The following is a 21,785-nucleotide window of genomic DNA, read 5'->3' on the forward strand; positions in this document are numbered from 1 at the left end:
CAAAAGATGCATCTTTTGGGAAACTCTCACTCAGCACAAAGAGATTTGAACTCCTGCTGTGAAACAAACCATTTTATAATAATGTGTATTCTCCTCATTTAAATATATGCATTAGGAGGTGTGTGTTTCCTTTGTGTGGGCTGTCTTAATGTTAATTTTATTACCTCTGAGACCTAATGAAACACCCAGCTCTTCTCATACCAGGCTCCTTTAGGTGATCTGATTTATAGCGTGGGTCTGCAGCGTTATCTCTGCCTCAAGATGATTCAACAAGAAACCAGTTGGTGTTTTAAACAAACTCGCACAAAATCTATTGCTCAATACTAACTATCAGTTGGATCTAAAACTAACTAATTAAAAACATGCTTTTTAATGCTTAAAGAAATATATTTAATTCTAAAATAGATCAAATTATTTATAAAAGTTTTAAGATCCTAGTGAACTTTTGAACCATGCTAAGGAATTTGTTAATTGTGGCAGACAGCCTCCCTGTCTAAAGAGATTCTAGGCCTGTTTTCTGTCGAATCCTCCCTAAGAATTTATATAAGTTCAGAGAGTCAGCAGTTGTTTTAGTTTGGATCTTTATCTAAATTTATGTGAACGTAGAGTGTACTTTAACTTTCTATGGTATATTTCATATGTATCAAAACTATCCTGTGCAGTATTGTGCTAATTTAAAATGTTATTTCAACAGGTTCTTCAGAAGCAGAAATGAAGCCAGTAGCAGCGGCTGCTGTTAGCTGTTAGCAAATGAAGCTCAGATTTATAGTAGAAACATAATTCAGGACTTCTGTATGTAAAACTAGACGTGATTAATTGTGTTGAAATCTTTAACGTGTTCATCTATGTAATGAATCTAATGTGTTAAAGTCATGGTGATAATCCAGATGTTCTGGTTCTGCTGAAATGTGACCCATAATCTGTTTTGATGGGAGCATCATCAGTTTAGTTAGGAGGGATTTCCCTTCCTTAATATGGCAACAGGCAAATCTAAGGCTGTTCCACACTCGTACCTGAGCCATGAGGTGAGGATCAGACTCACCTGTTGTATCCTGAACGTCACCAGCAGAAACCTGCAGGCCCAGAGCGAAGATGATGATGAAGACGTCAGCGTACCGGTCCGAGCCTGGCCCAGTGAGTCCAGTCTGCGCAGCGCCGACGGCATGTAAGAGCTTTCAGCCCCAGGTTAATCCAACCAACCAGCAGAGGTTTGGCTATAAATAACTAGAAATAATTGCTGAGAGAGTATCAATAAAACTAGTCATTTTAATTGACAGCTGAGTCTGAGTTATCAAGGTTTAGGTTTTATAAAAATGAAACTTTGGCGTCGTTTGAACATCTGGATCAACAAATTAATTTCATTTTGGGCCACATTAAAAATCTGAATGTCCTTAAAGGGAAGCTTGTCCCAGAATCTATTGATAAAACTCGTTAAAATATCAGTGAACATCTGTTTTTCTCTTAAAATGAAATGATATCAGACTTATTTTCACTGAGCAGTCCATCCAGCATTTTGTGATTGTTTTTGCAGTCTTAAGTTATGTAATGTTAAATTTCACATTTATTTAATCGCCCAATGTTTCTGCTCAATTTTAAGACAAATCTGCAGTAATTACAGAAAAAATGTGAGGTCTGTTGATTTTGCGTGAATTTTGCAGGAACTTATTGATGTAACTTGTGGAGTCTAGAGGGCCACATAAAAAGCTCGTGCGGGCCAGATTTGGCCCCTGGGCCTTGAGTTTGACACATGATCTGGATGCTACGTGTTTGGAATAAACACAGTTTATTTATTAACCACAATAATTTTGTTAAATATTTTATTCAACAAACTTGTTAAGCCAGTGATAAAAAGAAGAAAGATTAAACCAATTAACTAATGAACATAACAGCAAAGTTGTTCATCCTGAGGTATTTCATCTGCCAGGTCAGCCAGTTGTAGCTAACAGTTAGCTGCTGGGCTAACGGCGGGAAATGAGGACGAATTTCCTTCTACAGAATTCTGAATAAAACCGAGATCAGGAATCATTCCTGGATTCAGGCACAGCAGCAAGGAGCATGGGCGGCGACACGTCCATCTGTTCATCTGTTCATCCGTTCATCCCTCCATCCATTTATCTGTTCATCCCTCCATCTGTTCATCCCTCCATCTGTTCATCCGTTCATCTCTTCATCCCTCCACCCATTCATCCCTCCATCTGTTCATCCCTTCATCCGTTCATCCCTCCATCTGTTCATCCATTCATCTGTTCATCCGTTCATCCATTCATCCATTTATCTGTTCATCCCTCCATCTGTTCATCCCTCCATCTGTTCATCCGTTCATCTCTTCATCCCTCCACCCATTCATCCCTCCATCTGTTCATCCCTTCATCCGTTCATCCCTCCATCTGTTCATCCATTCATCTGTTCATCCGTTCATCCATTCATCTGTTCATCCCTCCATCTGTTCATCCCTTCATCTGTTCATCTGTTCATCCCTCCATCTGTTCATCCATTCATCCCTCCATCCATTTATCTGTTCATCCCTCCATCTGTTCATCCATTCATCCCTCCATCCATTTATCTGTTCATCCCTCCATCTTTTCATCCATTCATCCCTCCATCTGTTCATCCCTCCATCCATTCATCTGTTCATCTGTTCATCTGTTCATCCCTCCATCTGTTCATCCCTCCATCCATTCATCTGTTCATCTGTTCATCCCTCCATCTGTTCATCCCTCCATCTGTTCATCCCTCCATCCCGTGCTGGTTTTCCTCTTGTCCTCCAGGCTGAGGGAGCGTCCAGCGTCTGCTGCCAGTCAGACCAGTCAGACCAGTGCTGTGGTCAGTGAGCGACTCCAGGAACTGGTCAGGATGTTCAAAGAGAGAACGGAGAAAGCTAAAGAGAAGCTGATCGACCCGGAGAGCTCTGATGAAGAGAACGTCATCACTGGTGAGTCTTCCTCCCCCACACACACACACACACACACACACACACTCACACACACATTCACACACACTCACACACACACACTCACACACACTCACACTCACACACACACACACTCACATTCACACACACTCACACACACACTCACACACACACACACACACACACACACATTCACACACACTCACATTCACACACACTCACACACACACACTCACACACACACACACACACATTCACACACACTCACACACACACACTCACACACACACACTCACATTCACACACACTCACACACTCACACACACACACACACTCACATTCACACACACTCACACACACACACTCACACACACACTCACACACACACACTCACACACACACACACACACACACACTCACACACACACTCACTCACATTCACTCACACTCACACACACACACACACACACACTCACATTCACACACACTCACACACACACACACACACACACTCACACACACACACACACATCTACAGTGATGTATTCATGAACATTAACACAATTCCATAATTCAATGTGCTTTTGCTATTTCAAGATATGAACAAAGAAACGTAACATTAAAATTTTTAGGCATTTTATTGTAAAGACAATAGTAGTTAATCAAACTTTAACTACATACTTTCACTTTAAAAAATATTTATTACAGTGTAATATGTTAACTGTGCCATAGACAGCAGTGATCAAATTATTTTTAATTTCTTTACATCCTAAAATGCACAAAGTGTGCAGTACATTGCAAAGTTATTTCTATTATAATGGAAACACAGAGACAGGCAGGGGTTCAGTCTGCTGGTCGAACTGGGACCAGTTCAGTGACTGGGCCTCCTGAGACATCTGGTTAGCCACAGGCTAAAGCTAATGATAACAAAGACCTGACAATAGAAAACAATAGAAACGATAGAAAACAATAGAAAACGATAGAAAATAATAGAAAACAATAGAAAACAATAGAAAACGATAGAAAACAATAGAAAATAATAGAAAACAATAGAAAACGATAGAAAACAATAGAAAATAATAGAAAACAATAGAAAACAATAGAAAACGATAGAAAACAATAGAAAACGATAGAAAATAATAGAAAATTAAAGCTGCAAGCAGCCTCGAACGGCCCTCGCAGCCAAGCGCAGCTCCGGCCTATTGCCACCGCGGGGTACTAGCAACCGCCGCCTCACGCCAGCCACCACAGAAGCTCTCACGCAGTTTTCAGCTCCTCCGCCCGCACCGCGGAAGCTGTTGCTCAGTTTCCATCAACGCTGACCACGTGCTAACACAGAAGTTGTTGCGCAGTTTCCACGCCCGTCCACCAGGCGGTACGCACTGATGCGTTCGGAGTCGCTCCTTGACGATTCAAAAAATGTGCTGCAGATTCATTGGTTTAGCGAGGAAATATAGCTGGCGGATTAATGTAGGACGCGCAGTGGAGTCAAAATATATTTCAATGCTGTTGTTCTCTTTAGAGGTCAACAAAGGTCATACGTATCCAATTTGGCGTCAGTCGGATGATCCACGTGTCATTTACAGCCGATCATATGCACATGGCGAAGTACTACAGTTCGTCATTTTTCATCATTTTCAGCTGTGTTTCTAAAGCACTCTGTTTCATTGTTGTAGTAATACTTACTCAGAGTGGCGAATTACTGAAATGGTTTGTAAGAAGTAAGAAAACGCTACATTTACTGCATGATTTAATTCAACAAAAAATTATCTGAGACATTTCTATCCTTTTAGAAATGTCATGGCAACGCTCTCACAAAGTTTTCACGCCCATCCGCCCGTGGATCTGTTTGTCATTGGTGGAGGAACACTGACACCTACTGGCGAAATACTGATATTGTTCTTCATCCTGTTTATCTGCTGTTTCATTTTTGGAGCAATACTGACCCCAAGTGGCGAATTACTGAAATGGTTTATAAACGTCAAAAATGGGATCAAAATCTGAACTTCAATCTAAAATGGCCGACTTCCTGTGGGGTTTAGACCATGGCTCCAAGAGACTGTTTTGTAAGTCCTGACATGGTACACACGTGTACAAAGTTTCGTAATTGTAGGTTAAAGTATGGCTTGGGGCTGATCATTTAAAATTTTCTAGGGGGCGCTATAGATAAATTAGGCCACACCCTACAAATATTGTGATGGATTCCTGTCGGGGAGTGGATGAAGATCCATCCTTGTGAGTTTGGAGCAGCTGTGCCCAAAAATGTGGAATTGAGAGCCAAACGTATGGCGATGGCGTTACAGGTCACTTCGCCACGCCGCCACGCCCAGCTGCTCCATCGAAGCTGGTCGGGGTTGGAATCCTCAACACACCAACATGTCTTCTGTGTCTGTGCACAGTTTCATGTTGATGAGGTCAAAGGGGTCAGATAGCGACCTTTCAGAGTAAAACATGACACTTCCTTTTCTCAGGGGGCGTGGCCTAAGTGATGTCATCATTCGACCATAGGGTATTGTAGGACACCCGATGATGATCAATCCCAGAAACTTTGGTGCCTCTGTGAGTTTCTGTGTAGGAGATATAGCAGTTTCTTTTTTTACGGCGAGTAGGTGAACTTTGACCCCTGCTAACCCCCCTTCAGCATACTCAAAAACTCACCGTTTTGATAACTTTAGATGGGACATGCCTTATGAGCAGACTGACCGAGTTTGAAGCCAATCAATCAAAATCTCTAGGAGGAGTTCGATCAAATAGGAAGGCTGTAAACGGCAAAAATGGGGTCAAAATCTGAACTTCAATCCAAAATGGCCGACTTCCTGTGGGGTTTAGACCATGGCTCCAAGAGACTTTCTTTTAAGTCCTGACATGATACAAATGTGTACAAAGTTTCGTAATTGTAGGTCAAAGCATGGCTTGGGGCTGATCATTTAAAATTTTCTAGGGGGCGCTATAGAGAAATTAGGCCACGCCCACCAAATATTGTGATGGATTCCTGTAAGGGAGTGTATTAGGATCCATCCTTGTGAGTTTGGAGCAGCTGGGCCTGAAAATGTGGAATTGAGAGCCAAACGTATGGCGATGGCGTTACAGGTCACTTCACCACGCCGCCACGACCATCTGCTCCATCAAAGCTGGTCGGGGTTGGAATCCACAATACACCAACATGTTCTCTGTGTCTTGGCACAGTTTCATGTTGATGAGGTCAAAGGGGTCAGATAGCGACCGTCCACAGTAAAACATGACACTTCCTGTTCTCATGGGGCGTGGCCTAAGTGATGTCATCATTCGACCATAGGGTATTGTAGGAGACCCGATAATGATCAATCACAGAAACTTTGGTGCCTCTGTGAGTTTCTGTGTAGGAGATATAGCAGTTTATTTTTTTATGGCGAGTAGGTGAACTTTGACCCCTGCTAACCCCCCTTCAGCATACTCAAAAACTCACCGTTTTGATAACTTTAGATGGGACATGCCTTATGAACAGACTGACCGAGTTTGAAGCCGATCAATCGAAATCCCTAGGAGGAGTTCGATCAAATACGAAGGCTGTAAACGGCAAAAATGGCCCCAAAATTGGACCTTCAATCCAAAATGGCTGACTTCCTGTGATACTTGCACTATGACATTAATTGTAAATTTGAAGCATCTTGGGGAGCTCTACAAGTGTACCAAATTTCATGTCTCTAGGATAAAGTAAGTGAATAGCAAAGGGTCCTTTGAAAATTTCTAGGTGGCGCTATTGAGCCATTTCTTATGGGATTTTTGCGATGACCTTAAAATACAAAATTTTGAAACTCCCTTTACGCGTCCGCCAAGTTTGGTGAGTTTTTGAATATGATAAAGCCCCCAAAAAGGCCCCTCTTTAGGGGGGCAGAATAATAATAAGAAACAGTAGGAAAACAATAGGCCTTCGCAGCGCTTAGCTGCTCGGGCCTAACAATAGAAAACGATAGAAAATAATAGAAAACAATAGAAAATAATAGAAAATAATAGAAAACAATAGAAAACAATAGAAAACAATAGAAAACAATAGAAAACAATAGAAAACGATAGAAAACAATAGAAAACACGCCCCTGATTCATTCACATTCAGGAAAACAACAAATCTCCACCATATGGGGCGTTGACATGGTGGAGTTGACGTAGAGATGAGCTGGGAATCAGAGTCTGAGTGAAACCAGAACCAGCTCTGATCTCCATGGACCCGTCCGGACCCAATCCCCGGTTCGGTTCGGTTCGGTTCGGTCTCCGCGCTGCTCTCTGGATTAATGGACTTTCACTCTGTTATATCAAACTAATCATTTTAATAAACTAGAAACATCTGACAGAAACCTGACGACCCTTAAGGTCGCCATGTTTGACCTCAAACTGCCAGCTTCTCGGTAACCATGGCAACAATAACCACACCTGTTACAGGTTTCTCACTGGAAAAACTACACAATATAAAACGTTAGCTTGGTTAAGACAATAATCAGAGCAGTCAACTGTAATTTAGTTAGAAAGAAAATGTTTGTGCAGAAGTGGCCACAAAGTCAAGACATTCTGCTCCTAAATTGACCTCATTATTTATTACCTTTAATTCTCCCTACAGGTAAAGCCAGTGGCTCCACTTTGTGCTGCAAAGCCGCTGAAACTCGTCCACGCAGCACGTTTCCTCCACTGCCTGCCATCTACCTACCAGTAGAACCCAGTTCCGGTCGGGTCCAGTCAGTTCCGTTTCTCTGCCTGATGATGTTTCTCTGTTTCTTCCTCAGCTCCCCCTCAGCCTGCATCCGCCCCCCACGGTGAGGAGGAGGAGGAGGAGGAAGGCAGGTCAGGAGGTCAGTTTGTCTGCGGGGCAGGAAGCGGGGCAGGAAGCGGAGCGGCATCTGGGCGAAAGGAGACTCGGTGCATCCGGGCCTGCTGGCCAATCCGATTCCCCGCCAGCATCGACCCTTTCACCAGTGAGAATCCCGCAGTACCTGCTGCCACCGCCTGCTCCTCCTCCTCCTCCTCTTCATCCTGCGCCTCTGTAATCTGTGCCCAGACATCCTGTACCTTCTGTGGATGTTCCTGGTTTCTGCGGCCTGGAACTGGAACGTGTGGCTGATCCCGGTCCGCTGGGCGTTCCCCTACCAGACGCCCCAAAACGCCCCCTACTGGCTGCTGGCCGACTATGCCTGCGACCTCATCTACATTCTGGACATCGCCGTGTTTCAGCCGCGCCTGCAGTTCGTTCGTGGAGGAGACATCGTGGTGAGGCAATAATCAGAGATAATCTGGGAACAATTTGAGAATAATCTGAGATTATGTGATTTCTGTGCAGTTCCACAACGAGCAATGTCTCATTTCTCTGATTCCTCATTTTGTTTTATTGTGACAGTGTGACAAGAAGGAAATGAGAAAGAATTACATGAAAACCAAACGCTTTAAGGTAACAGATCGGGACCAGAAGGGACAATTTTATTGTTTTTCTGTGAATTTTTTCTGAATGCTTCCTGACTCCTGATTGGTTTGCAGTTCGACGTGGTCAGCCTCGTCCCTTTGGAGCTGCTGTACTTTAAGACGGGCATCAATCCTCTGCTGCGGTTACCTCGCCTGCTGAAGGTCGGCTGCTGAACCCTAACCCTCTTCTCTAAACATCAGAAGCGAAGCTGAGAGGTTTCCGTTGTCTCTGCAGATCAACTCGTTCTTTGAGTTTAATGAGCGACTGGAGGCCATCCTGACCAAAGCCTACATCTACAGGTCAGCCTCGGGAAACGCTCTCCCAGCTGCAAAACAAATGAAGACAGATCGAAGTACCAGCTCGTGAGATCCATCTTGCTGCTGTGAAGCAAAACTGGCATTAATATTTGGTTCATCTCTTTAATAATAATGATTTATTATTCATACAGTTAGGGTCTCTTCAGGTGAATCGGGGCAATACCCATAAACATCTCTGTCTCTCATCAAGGCAGCAGAAAACTTCTCACAAACTCAGTCGTGACGTCTGGCACAATGCATGCTGGGAGACGCACTTTCATGAGTGTGTTAGTAAAATGGAAGGTGGTTCTGTGTTCAGGGTGATCCGAACCACCACGTATCTTCTCTACTGTCTTCACTGCAACGCCTGCCTCTACCACTGGGCGTCCTCCTACATCGGACTGGGGGCCACGCAGTGGGTCTACAACGGGGTCGGCAACAGGTCGGGGAAGGTCATACTTTGCAAACTAAATGTTGAGCTAGCTCAGAGGTCAACATGCAGTTTGGAGCTGAAAATGAGCTTCCAAACTAAATCTTTTGGGTTAATATTTATATAAGTTGGTAATTATTTAGGTGGTAAACTAATAATTAGCTCCATAAAAATTTATTGATAAAGGTAACTATTTAGCTCCAAATTAGTTAGCTCTTAGAAAGCTAAATACTTAGTTAGCAAGCCAGTTAAATATTTCCTATGTCAACTAAGTATTTTTGATTGGAACTAAATATTTGGTAGCTAAATGTTTAGCTTACGAATTAAATATTTAGCATTAAGCTAAATATTTAACCTTGATGGTAAACCACATTTTCGGTACATAATATTTAGTCAGCCAGCTAATGATTTAGCTCCAAACTAGTTAGCTCTGAGCTAGCTAAACACTTAGCTTATAAACATAATATTTAGCTAGCTCCTTGCTAAAAATTTTAGCTAAATATCCAGCTAGTAAATATTTGCGTTTTCCGTTCTGACGCTCTTCTTCTTCTCCTTCTCCTTCCCTCAGTTATATTCGCTGTTACTACTTTGCGGTGAAAACTCTGATCACCATCGGCGGCCTGCCGGATCCCACCTCCCTGTTTGAGATCGTCTTCCAGCTCATCAACTACTTCGTTGGAGTCTTCGCCTTCTCCATCATGATTGGCCAGGTAGGTGTGGCCGTTTAGCTGCACTCCAGGTGTCAAACCAGCAACTGCTGCCTTGCTTCTGTGTCATTGTATGTCAGATGCGTGACGTTGTCGGTGCGGCCACCGCGGCTCAGACTTACTACCGCACCTGCATGGACAACACCATCAAATACATGACATCCTACCGCATACCCAAAGACGTTCAGAACCGCGTCAAGACCTGGTACAACTACACCTGGCAGTCACAAGGCATGCTGGGTAAGGAGAGCGCCATCTGTTGGTGGTTGGTGACCTGAGCTGCTGTTGATGCTTCACATCTGTATGTTTGCCTCCAGATGAGCAGGAGCTTCTGACCCAGCTGCCAGATAAAATGCGTCTGGACATCGCTGTGGACGTCAACTACTCCATCGTGAGCAAAGTCCCTCTGTTCCAGGTGAGGAAACGCTAAAGTCGCCTGCCGGGTGTTAAGCTGGGTCTGCTCATGCTGGTGTGAAGAACCAAAGTGTCTTCCTGCTTCCCAGGGCTGTGACAGACAGATGATCTTTGACATGCTGAAGAGTCTGCGCTCGGTCGTCTACCTGCCTGGAGATTACGTCTGCAAGAAGGTAAACCTCCCCTCCGAAAGCTAGCATGAGCAGCTAGCGTCATGTCTGACCGTGTGCTTGCTTCCTGCCCCCCAGGGAGAAGTGGGTCGGGAGATGTACATCATCAAAGCAGGGGAGGTGCAGGTGGTTGGAGGTCCTGATGAGAGGACGGTGTTCGCTACGCTGAGAGCAGGATCCGTGTTTGGAGAGATAAGGTACAAAAATCTGCAAGGTTTCATAAAACCATCAAATCAGAATGTAGTCAGAGTGACTCTGACGAATGTTTCTGCGTGGAGTCGGACTGAAGCTGACCCGGTTCTGCTTGGGATGTTGGAGGAGTTCTTTATTTATTTTAGTTTATATCTTTAATTCCTCTGACCTGAGCTTCCTAATGAGGACAAGTGGAAAAGTAAAAACCTTCAATAATAAGAAGCAGGAAACAACCTGCAGAGAGTTGGATTAACTTGCCAGATGTGGCAGCGTTCAGATTGTGTTTAGTTCTTTCGTTGCCCTGAACGCAGCCTGACAGGCTGGAGCTTCCACCAAATCTCCGTCACTTCCTCCTGTTTGGACCAGCTTCCTGAGTTTCTGATGGGCCGTCGTCATCATCAAACTGTCTGGTTCTCAGTTTGCTAGCGGTGGGCGGAGTCAACCGGCGCACGGCCAACGTGATCGCTCACGGCTTCGCCAACCTGTTCATCCTGGACAAGAAAGACCTGAACGAGATCCTGGTCCACTACCCCGAGTCCAAGAAGCTGCTGCGCAAGAAGGCCAGGTTAGCATCCAGATTGTCTTCCGACGCCTGCTGCATTCCTGCTTCACCTCTTTCTGTGACGCCTTTTCCCCACAGGAAGATGCTCAATAAGGGCAAAAAGCCTGAACCCAAAGCAGAAGCTAAGGAACCGGCTCCGGTACCGGCGGCGTCTCTCAGGCCCGAGACGCCCAGGCTGCTGCGAGCGGCTCTGCAGATGACGGAGAGGTCGTCTGGGCTGAAAGGAGCTCTGGCTCGGGTCAAAGAGAGGAGCAGCAAGTCCAGCATCTCACTGCAGGTAAACAGCAGATCCACCTGCTAGTTAGCTCTCCGCTAGCTGACGGTCTCTTCCAGTAACTATGTTTAACTGTTTCATTGGGATTTATGGAACACAAAGTAGAGCAGAGCTGGGAAGGTTTGCAGCCAGAGCTACGATGTATGGTTTATATTGGAGCATTTTCATGGATTAGAATGGCCTAGTCAAAGCCCAGACTTGAATTCAGCAGAGAACGTGTGAGGAAAGTTATGTTCAGAGCTGCTGGAAACGAGCATGAAGCATGCTAGTGATGGACTTCCTGTAACTTTCCTGTCCGCCGTCTCCTCCAGCGGTCCCCCTCTGTCTCGCTGCGTCCTCCGGACCCCGTCCTCAGCCCCGGACCGGACCCGGACACGTCCCCCTCTGCCAGCTCCATGACGCTTCGCTCAGCTTCTGGGAACTGCAACCCTGCAGATTTTCCTCCTGCGCAGCTGCAGCACGGCGCTGCGGGATGGGATGAGAGTGAGGATGAGTGGGATGGAGGAGGAGGAGGGAAGATGGAGAGGTGATGAAGCTCTTGTCATAGTTGGGTCAGAACTTCCTAGTTCTCCAGAAATGAAAGACTGATCTTTGTTTTGTTGTTGTTTATGACAAGTTTACTAAAGTAATAACTGGCCTTATGAGTAGAATCACTGCTGCAGCTCTAGCCCAACCTGAGACACTCCTCTAGTGAAACTACAACAATCATAATATCAGTGATGTCAACATTGCATTTTATTCTGTAAAATGATCTGTGAAAATAACTATCATCAATCTTTCTGATTATTGTCTCAATATTTTTTCTACGTTTTTACTTTTAATGGCTTATTTTCATTTTATATAAATGTTTCACTCAGAATTTTAGATGAAACATATTTGCTTAATTATACAATAAGCTGCATATCCTGAGATATTAGAGCATTCTGATATTGCTGCTGTCAATATGTTTGCTTTATTTGTGAACTGTAATTGCACATAAACTATTGCGCTGACAACCAGTTTCTATTCATTTCTGTTATTAGAAGTCTTATAATGAAATTAAATAATGTTCTCTGTGAAGGTTCCCTTTACAGAAATCTGCATTTAATTACTTTCAAAATATGAAACTAGTTACCGTACGCAGTTTCTTTATTTCAGGAAGGTGGTACGCTCAGATTTTATGATAAAACGGCCTGCCATACATGACGTCGGCGGATCAGCTCCGCCAATCACAGAAGAGATTCCCTCACGTGGCGCGAAGCCCCGCCTCTTTGTGGTCAGCTGACCAAAGCGAGGCGAAGCGGCTTCTTGCGGCTAAAGGTGAAACTCAGCTGTTATTGTGACGTCAGGTGGAAACCGGAAGGCTTAGTTAAACCATGAGAGGAGCTGCCATGATTCCTGCTGTCTGAGGGAACTATCTTCAGAGCAGAAGTCAGAGAAAAGCGGTGATGTGAGTTTGCTAACATGGAGACGGTGGAGGAGAGTGACGTCACACCGAGCTTCCGCTGGAGGTGAGTCCATTCAGGTAACAGTGACCAGTTTCCACCTGCAGCTCAGAAATCATGTATTCATCCCAAATGAAAGAAATGTAACGTTAGATGATATGAGTGGTTAGGGTCAGGGTGCCTGACCCTAACCCTGACCCTGACCCTAACCTGACCGTGACACACTGCGCAGCTGTGTGCAGGAAGGAGCTCCAGTAGCAGTCAGTCTTCCAGTGAATCTGAATACGCCTCTGACTGAAGGCTGCTGTTGGACAGTCTCATGCTAACATGCTAACGACTCGGCAGCAGAGACACATTCCACAGCAACGTGATGATGTCATCAGCTATTAGCACCTCTGCTAATCCAGCTCCTTTGCGTTAGCTGCTGCCCTTTAAACCTCTGCCTGGGTTACAGTCAGAGGACGTGTAGCCTCCTTTTCTACTCCTCTGGGATTTGGGGTCAAAGTTCACATTCTATTTGAGTTTTGAGACGCTAATCAGCTGCTCCCAGTTGTGAAACCATATCTTGTTGCCATGGTTACTTTATGACAATTGTCCTAAAGGAGAAAACTCCTTCCAGCTGCTCAGCATCCAGAACCAGAGGGAATAAAGAACAGTTTGCCCACAGCATGACGCTGCCGCCACCGTGTTTCACCGTAGGGACGATGTGTTCAGGAAACAGGAAGCTCTCAATGTTTACATATTTGGGACCAGAGCAGATGTTGCTTCCTAAATTAGCTCCAGGTTAGCACTGGAGCTAATTTAGTTCCAGGTTAGCACTGGAGCTAATTTAGTTCCAGGTTAGCACTGGAGCTAAATTAGCTCCAGGTTAGCACTGTAGCCAAATTAGCTCCAGATTAGCACTGGAGCTAATTTAGTTCCAGGTTAGCACTGGAGCTAAATTAGGTCCAGGTTAGCACTGGAGCTAAATTAGCTCCAGGTTAGCACTGGAGCTAATTTAGCTCCAGGTTAGCACTGGAGCTAAATTAGCTCCAGGTTAGCACTGGAGCTAAATTAGCTCCAGGTTTGCACTGGAGCTAAATTAGCTCCAGGTTAGCACTGGAGCTAATTTAGTTCCCTGGTCTGAAGGCGATAAATCCATCTGTGTGCCGCTGCAGGTTCTAGTTTACGTCCTGAGTTTTCTCCACTTCGCAGACAGGAAGGAAGCGTCGCTGGTGTGCCGCAGCTGGTACGCTGCCAGCCAGGACCTGGCCTTCCAGGTGACCCCGCCCCTGCAGGTGAAGTGGGAAGCTGCGGCCTCCTCTAACCGCTGCTGTCTGTGTGCAGAAGGACGTGACCTTCAGCTTCCCGGCCTCGGCGGCGGCGCTGGCGTTGGTGGGCAGCCTGGCCCGGCGGCGGCGCTGCAGCCTGAGGATCAGCCAGCTGGACGGATTCAGCGTCTCCAGGTCGCTGCTGCTGCAGGTAATACCTGCTGGTCTCGCTGCCAGGCGACCTCTGACCCCAGGCTGAGCGGCTGACCCACCTATCAACGGCTGGTATGATCCACCTGCTGTAAAACCTGCAGTTGGACTGATGAGGTTAAAGATCAATCTTCTGATGATGTTAAATCTGGTTTCACCGTTTCTGGGCTCAACTGAACAAATTTAATAACCAAATTATCTGTTGGGCCCCATTTGTGCCCATAATATCCGAGTCAGCATGCTCAGTTCTGCCACCTTCCCTTGACCTCTGACCTGTTTTTCTTGGCTCAGTTCAATCCTCCTGTGTGTGAAGGTGTCTCTCTTCCTCGCTGCTCTTCCTCGCTGCTCTTCCTCAGGTGGGCGAGTGTCTAGGCCCGCGGTTGGAGGGCCTGGCGCTGCCCGGCAGCAAGCATCACGGAGGCGTCGCTGCTGGCGCTGCTGCCGCGCCTCACCGCGCTGCGCCGCCTCGACCTGCGCGGCCTGGACAGCCTCTTCATGTCCGGAGCCTTCCTGTCCAGGGAGGAGCACCGGCGGCAGGTACGGCGGCTATGTTGGAGGCCATGTTGGAGGTCGTCTGGCCACGCCCCCAGCGCCTCCCAACGGTTACAGCTGCTGAACTCTGTGCAGTTTGAAACCATACAAAATATGAATAAAGTTGATGTTAAAAAATAAAGCTAAATTCGACATGAGAAATGAAGTTTCGTCGTCTGACATCAGAACACTTTTATGCAAATACAGAAACATTTTACATTAGCACTAAATTCAGGTATTCAACATTTTAAGGGTTAGGATTATTAAAGTTTGGTTTGTTAAACTTTTCACCACATTTAGGTTCCATGTTGCCCTGAGCAGCAGGTATAAATAATCCAACCTAAAATCAAAGCAGTTATTGATTATAAGTTAATCTAAATTTATCAATCTTTGGTGATTGATTGATAAATGACAGTTTTCTTAAAACCAGATTTGTCTCCACAACATGAAGGCTACATTTTATACTTCATCTTTCATAATATGTTGAATCCTTAAATTTTAACATTATTTTATGTTGACTGTATTAAGTGCAGAGTCAGAAAATATAACAGGAACAGAGTAGAATATTTTATATTCATTTAAAACATTTTATTTATCTTTAACATGTTAAAATAAATATTTCTGTTTCATACTTTCAATTTCAGCATCAGTCTGGTTTTACCGTCTCTGCTTCATATTTAAATATTTATTTATGCTTTGAATGAAATACATTATTTCTTCTGCTTTGGAGACTTGAAGCTGTCTGCTCTGTGGCGCCCCTGCTGGCTGGAGCCGCTAACTGCAGCTCTTCATCTCCCTCATTTTACAGATTAAAAACCTGATAAAAATGCACAGCAGATGTTTCTGCAGTCAGAATAAATATCAATAAGCAGCAGGAACAACATTTCAAACTCATCTGAACGCTTTTCAGACTCTTGATGTTTGGGTTTCCTGTCCCGGTTCTGCTGCAGGTCCGCTCGGCTCTGAGCGGCCTGGAGGAGCTGGACCTGTCCGACCTGCGCTACCTGTCCGACCTCACCTTCACCCGGCTGACCGGCTGCACGCCGCGCCTGCGCCGCCTGGCGCTGGCCGGCTGCCACATCGCCTTCGAGTTCGACCCGTACGGCGGCCGGCCGACCGGCGCCGGGGAGGATTCATCCGCCCTGCTGTCGCTGCGCAACCTGCGGCGCCTGCTGGTGGAGCAGCGCGCCACGCTGCGGGAGCTGGACCTCAGCAGGACCGCCGTCACGCCAGAGTCTCTGCGGGTCATCGTCAGGTGAGCCTGGGGTCAGGGGGCAGGTCAGGGGTCGGCTCCGAAGAGCCCGTAAAGGGCCGTGCAGAGACCACTAAAGGGGCAGGTGCTCAAAAAAAAAAAAAAAAAAAAAAGGCACTTCTAATCTCATTTTAGGACAGAATATTAACAAAGTCACACAGCTTTCAGAGTTTAATTAACAATGATAGATTACAAAATTGTGAGACATACAATCAAAGAAACATCTGCTTGGGTTGCTGCAGTGGAGATGAAGACGATCCATTCAGAAAACAGCTGCATCAAACTTTAAGTGGAACTGCAGGAAAAAACAAAAACAAAGATTTACTTAATGCATGACACTATGAGAAAGACTACTCTAATTGTGTTTTAGTGTATTTTGTAAGTACCTATGTACATTTTCCTCAATCTTTCCTTTTCTTTTTTTCCTCATTGTCTCATCTTCTGTGTTGAGTGAAGTCTTATTTATTTCAGTCTCTTGCCTTTTAACTGTTTAAAAACAAATTTCAAACTTTTAAGCATTTTTTGCTATTTTTGTTCACAGCAGCAGTTTTCTGTTGGTCATGTCTTGAAATATGTTGATAACCTCTCTGTGAATGATTGTTGACCCTTTCACTGCTTCTAGCAGATCCTTTCTTTTTGTTTCTGACGTCTCTCTTTACGTGGCGTCTTTGAACTGAAAAAAGCAAACAAAGAATTATGATCAGAACACTATAATAAACCACACTACCAATTCTTTACCCTTGTGTTTAAACCAATATGTTTTTCAGTCCATAGCATAACAATATAATTTGAGAAAATGAGACCTCTCCTATGGAGTTTAATTTGTTTCACAATTCAATTCAAATACTAACCTCAATTAAATAATATAAAATGTGATCAAGACATTTTAAATTGTAACATTTTTTTCAACAAAAATGTTTAGCTTATTTTTTTAAAAAACTGAAATCACAGATTTTTATCTCATGACTTAAAAAATATTTGCAAAACAAACAAGCTTATTGCGCATGTCAGAAAATCTTTGCTTGCTATTCAAAGTTTTGCTTGCGGTTTTCACATGACATCTGGGGAGAGCCTAAAATCAAAACCAAAGATTTCTGATGTGTGCAAATAAAGTTTGTTTGCCCTTCATTAATGACATGCTTTATTGGACAGATTATTGATTATTACATACATTATATCCATCGTGGTAGTTCAGGATGAGTTATTTTTAATTCTAATGAATATCCTTGTTGGACTTTTATTTAAATTGTCCTTCGAGATACATTTACCTAACGCTAGAATAAATGCAATATACATCATTCACCAAAGAAAATGAGAAAATCGGACATATATCCATTATGGAGATGATGGGTTTTGGACGGGCGATTTGCCCCTATTGCATAAATAATGTTGTCATTAACAATACAGGGAAACTTTTTGGTCATCTTGCTTTGCTAGCAAAAGTCATTAGCTAGCAGCTAGCTGCTAGCTCATAGCACAACAACAACAGCAGTTTAAAGCATTCTGCTTAAACTGCTTAATTTTGAGTCTTAAAAGTCGTAACATTTAAAATCCACCAATCAGAACTTTAGTACAAATATAAAAGGTTGTAACATGAAAAGCTGAAATGTTCAGAGTTCAGTAGTTTCTCGAAGCTTGGTGGGTCAGAGGTCGATTCCTCTTGAGCAGCAGGTTGAGGTTGAGGCATATCATAATGTCTGATGATAAAAATACTGGATTGATAGATAAGAATAGCTTTCAATATAACAAGAGGAAACTCTTGTTATATTTAATTTCTGCTTAAGCCGCGACTCCGAGCTGAAGGACAAACGATACAACATTTAACGTTTTCCCATGTCTGACAGTAGCAAGCCGACTCCAGTGTTTTTCACCAGAAAATTTTTTTTCAATTCACCAAAAACTGTTTTGTGATCTGGAACGTCGCTAGCTTGAGCTCCGCAGTTAGCCTCGTCTCACGCGCGAGAGGCAAGTGCGTCACGGGCAAAAGGTCAAGGTAACAATGTGACGGAGGGCTTATTGTGTTGTTTTTATTGCAAAGTAATAATAATAATAGTATAATAGTAATAAATGTAGTACATGTGTAAGAAAAAAAAAAAAAAAAAAAAAGGGCACTTGGGGTCATGGAGCAAAAGGGCAGGAGTCAAACCCCCTTAAGCCCCCCCCTCTGCACCTGCCTGAGCCCGTTACTACCAAGGGATCCGGTCCAGAGACTAAACCGATCCTGATCAACTGAAGCCATCGATCCAGATGAACTGATCACCGAAATTACTCATCAACTCATGTAGGAATGAATCATCAATCAATCAATCACTGAAGCACAGAAACTCAGAAACAGCTGAAAGAAGAACCTAAAAAATAAGCTTCTCGCATGAATCATCTTTGATATTAATCAATAATTGTTCCAATAATCAATAATGATCGGTCGTTAATGCTGTTGTTGACTTTTAAGCAAAAAATGTTGATTTTTCTGAATTTCAAAAACAAGTGAAATCAATAGTTTGGTGTTTCTCTGTGTTTCGTTTCTTTGGAGGATGATTGACTAACGTGACGTTTATGTGTCAGACATGCTCCAGTTTGCCGACTGGTGCAGAACCAGTATGCTCACTGGTCAGAGTGTGTTGCAGGTGGACGGTTTGGTTCTGGAGGAGCTGCGGCTGCAGGGCTGCCGCGAGCTGACGGACCGCTCGGTGGAGGTTCTGCTGCAGCAGCAGCGCGGCCTGCGGCGGCTGGACGTCGGCGGCTGCACGGAGCTCAGCAGCCGCTCGGTGCAGGCGGCGGCGCGGAGCCTGCGGGCGCTGACGCAGCTGTCCCTGTCCCGGGACTGGAGGATCACGGAGAGAGGTCAGAAGGTCGTCACCCAGGAAGGCCTGGTTCGGTTCTGATCCGGCCTTTATGGGTTCTGATTGGTTCTGATCAGGTCTGGCCGAGCTGCTGTCTCTGCCGTCCCTCCAGTCTCTGGATCTGTCTGAGTGTCTCCAGGTCAGCGGGGCGGAGCTTATCAGTGGCCTGACTCCGCCCAGCGCCACCCGGGCCCGGCTCAGGGTTCTCAACCTGAGGAGCTGCACCTACCTCAGGGTCAGTGGGTCAAAGGTTCTACTTCCTCTTGCGGGGAACCGACCAATCAGCCGCTCTCTCTGCAGGATGCGGTGGTGTTGTCGCTCTCGCAGCTCCTGGCGGACTCCCTCCTGGAGCTGGACCTGACGTCCTGCGTCAACGTGACGGATCTGTCGGTGTGCGCCATCGCCACCTACCTGCAGCGGCTGCAGGTGCTGCGGCTGGGCTGGTGCAAGGAGGTCAGCGACTGGGGTCTGCTGGGTGTGGCGCAGGAGAGCCGAAGTGAGCCGTGTGAAGAGACGGTGAGACCCCATGTGCAGACTGCAGCGTGCAGACTGCAGCATTCGGACTGCAGCGTGCGGACTGCAGCGTGCGGACTGCAGCGTGCAGACTGCAGCATTCGGACTGCAGCGTGCGGACTGCAGCGTGCAGACTGCAGCGTGCGGACTGCAGCGTGCAGACTGCAGCGTGCGGACTGCAGCGTGCACTCTAACCCTGCACCCTCTGTTCACCACTGCTGTGGGTTTCTCAGGGAGACGGCGGCCCCAGCTTCACCCGGACGTTCGGAAACATGGGCTTCTTCCAGCCGCCCCGCATGCCGTTTGAGGAGCGCCCCAAGCTGGTGACACTGAACCAGCTGCAGCAGCTGCAGCAGCAACGGGCCGGAGCATCGCTGCTGCAGCTGCAGAGGTTGCAGGAGCTGGACCTGTCGGCCTGCGCCAGGCTCACCGACTGCAGCATCACACAGGTGAGAGGAGAGCAGGAAGGTCAGCATGGTTGAGCTAGCATGGTCACATGATCACAGAAACCAGCCTGGAGGCTAAACTGATCCAGAATCAATCGGTTTAAACTTTAGAATCTCCCAAACCAACATTTCATCTGATTTTAAATCCCAGTGAAATGAAAAACCAGTTTCTCCAGAGTCCTGGCCAAAACATTCAGTTTCATCTTATAAGTTTGGTAATAAAATATAACTTGCTGCTTCCTGCATCTTTCATAGGAGAATTGAAAGGTGGCTAAACTCTCCCATATTTGTCCATTTGACCCCGTCCATTTCTTTAGGTTGAACCAGAGGAGCCAAACATCATTTTAAACTATTAACACAATTATATTCCTCTGCAGTTTCACCACGAATGCAGCCAGGATTCAAGGAAGTCGTTGTTTCTGCAAGTTTGTTCCAGAAGCTCCATGTTGGTTCTGGTTCTGAGACAGAGCAGAACCAGACTCTGTGGTTTTTCCCTTAGAATATTCCTGTTTTCTACAGTTACAAAGTTAGATCTGCGACCTATGACCTTCAGCCAGTACTTCCCGTTTCCTGTTCCAGGTGGTCTGCTTCCCGGAGCTGCAGCGTCTGTCGCTGTGCATGCTGCCGGAGCTCAGCGACGCCGGCCTGGCTGCGGTCGGTCGGAGCTGCCGCAGCCTGACCAGCCTGGCGCTCAGCCACTGTCCCGGCATCAGCGACGGCGGCGTGGCGCGGGCCGCGCCCTTCCTGCAGCGCCTGCAGCACCTGCAGCTCGTCTGCTGCAGCAACATCACCGACAGGTAGGGGGCAGTGCTCTTCACATGACCCCTGACCTCCTGCAGGCTCTGCCTCTATGGCAGGCCGGTTCCAGCTATCTGACAGTGACATCATCGTTCTGAACGATGATTTCAGAGAAGAATTCAAGAAATCACGGCACCAGATTCTCTTAAGTGTCTGGAATTACATCAAAAATATCTAGAACGTATTTATGAGAAATTAATTATGACTTTTATCGTCAGGCCCCCCACTGAGCTGCCCAAACAGCTGCCTGCAGAATTTTGGGTTTCCTGAACAAAATATTGAAAAATTGTGTCAAAAATCTGGAAACAATTTCTTGTTTCTTCTCTTCTGACAAACATTACCAAGAGGTAAAACTTGTCAACCAGCTGAAAACGAAGCAATCCAAAAATCCTTTCATCTCCATTTCAGAATGTTAAATAAACGTGGAACATTTTGACAGAATAATTATTCTACATGTCAGAGATGAATCCTGTCAGAATGTCGATTCAAATGCAGAAATAGAAATTAAATGTCAAATTCATTTGGAGAAAGTCAAAGTTCTAATCCATCATGATTTTCCTTCAGCAGTGGAGTCTTGTGCAGTGAATATAAACCTAATATTTAGCATTTATTTTTGCTTCAGTTGTAAATGTTGTGAAGCTGATTTTATGCTAACCTGGCCTGCCGTACCCCCTGCAGGACGCTGCACCTGCTCATGCAGCACTGCGGACGCCTGAAGACGCTGGACGTGTCCAGATGTAAAAACATCTCCATGATGACGGTGGACCTCCTCCAATCACAGCTGCCGTTTCTGGAAAACGTCCATCACAAACTGATTGGTGCGGCAGACCCGATGCTGACTGACTGAAGCTGCAACTGGAGCTTTCAGACGCACTGATGAATTTTTATTGCTTATTTAAAACCAGAGAGAAAATGAAGTGAAGATTTATTTAAAATGATTGTAAATTGCTGGATAAATGAAGGAAAGGTTCTGGTTCTGATCCGTCTGCAGGAACCAGCGGGAGCATGGTTTCAGTTTCATTGATAAACTTTTGGTGAAATGTTTTTACTTTATTTGATCAAATTTCCTTTGATGCTTTTTCTACTTTTCTGTTTGTTTTCTTCAGTTTTACTGATGTCCAGACTAAAAGATGAGAAATA

The 21,785-nt window shown here is 45.3% G+C and overlaps 1 protein-coding gene and 1 pseudogene across 1 annotated transcript; both read left to right on the top strand.

The window, feature by feature from the left end:
* LOC129360151 (cyclic nucleotide-gated cation channel beta-1-like) overlaps positions 1–12,323 on the top strand; it is a 33,038-nt pseudogene extending 20,715 nt beyond the window's left edge.
* Positions 12,324–12,562: 239 nt separating this feature from the next.
* Positions 12,563–21,777, top strand: LOC129361804 (uncharacterized). Its single transcript, XM_055032918.1, is given in 13 exon segments — positions 12,563–12,610; positions 12,730–12,885; positions 13,963–14,064; positions 14,132–14,266; positions 14,622–14,672; positions 14,674–14,802; positions 15,747–16,040; positions 18,661–18,889; positions 18,966–19,123; positions 19,189–19,404; positions 19,635–19,850; positions 20,427–20,644; positions 21,324–21,777. Coding segments are annotated over 13 exon segments (2,121 nt in total). The 3' UTR covers positions 21,493–21,777.
* The last annotated feature ends 8 nt before the right edge of the window (positions 21,778–21,785 follow it).

The sequence above is a fragment of the Poeciliopsis prolifica genome, unplaced genomic scaffold (genome assembly GCF_027474105.1).
Source record: "Poeciliopsis prolifica strain line A6 unplaced genomic scaffold, Auburn_PproV2 SCAFFOLD001, whole genome shotgun sequence".
NCBI classification, from domain to species: Eukaryota; Metazoa; Chordata; class Actinopteri; order Cyprinodontiformes; family Poeciliidae; genus Poeciliopsis; species Poeciliopsis prolifica.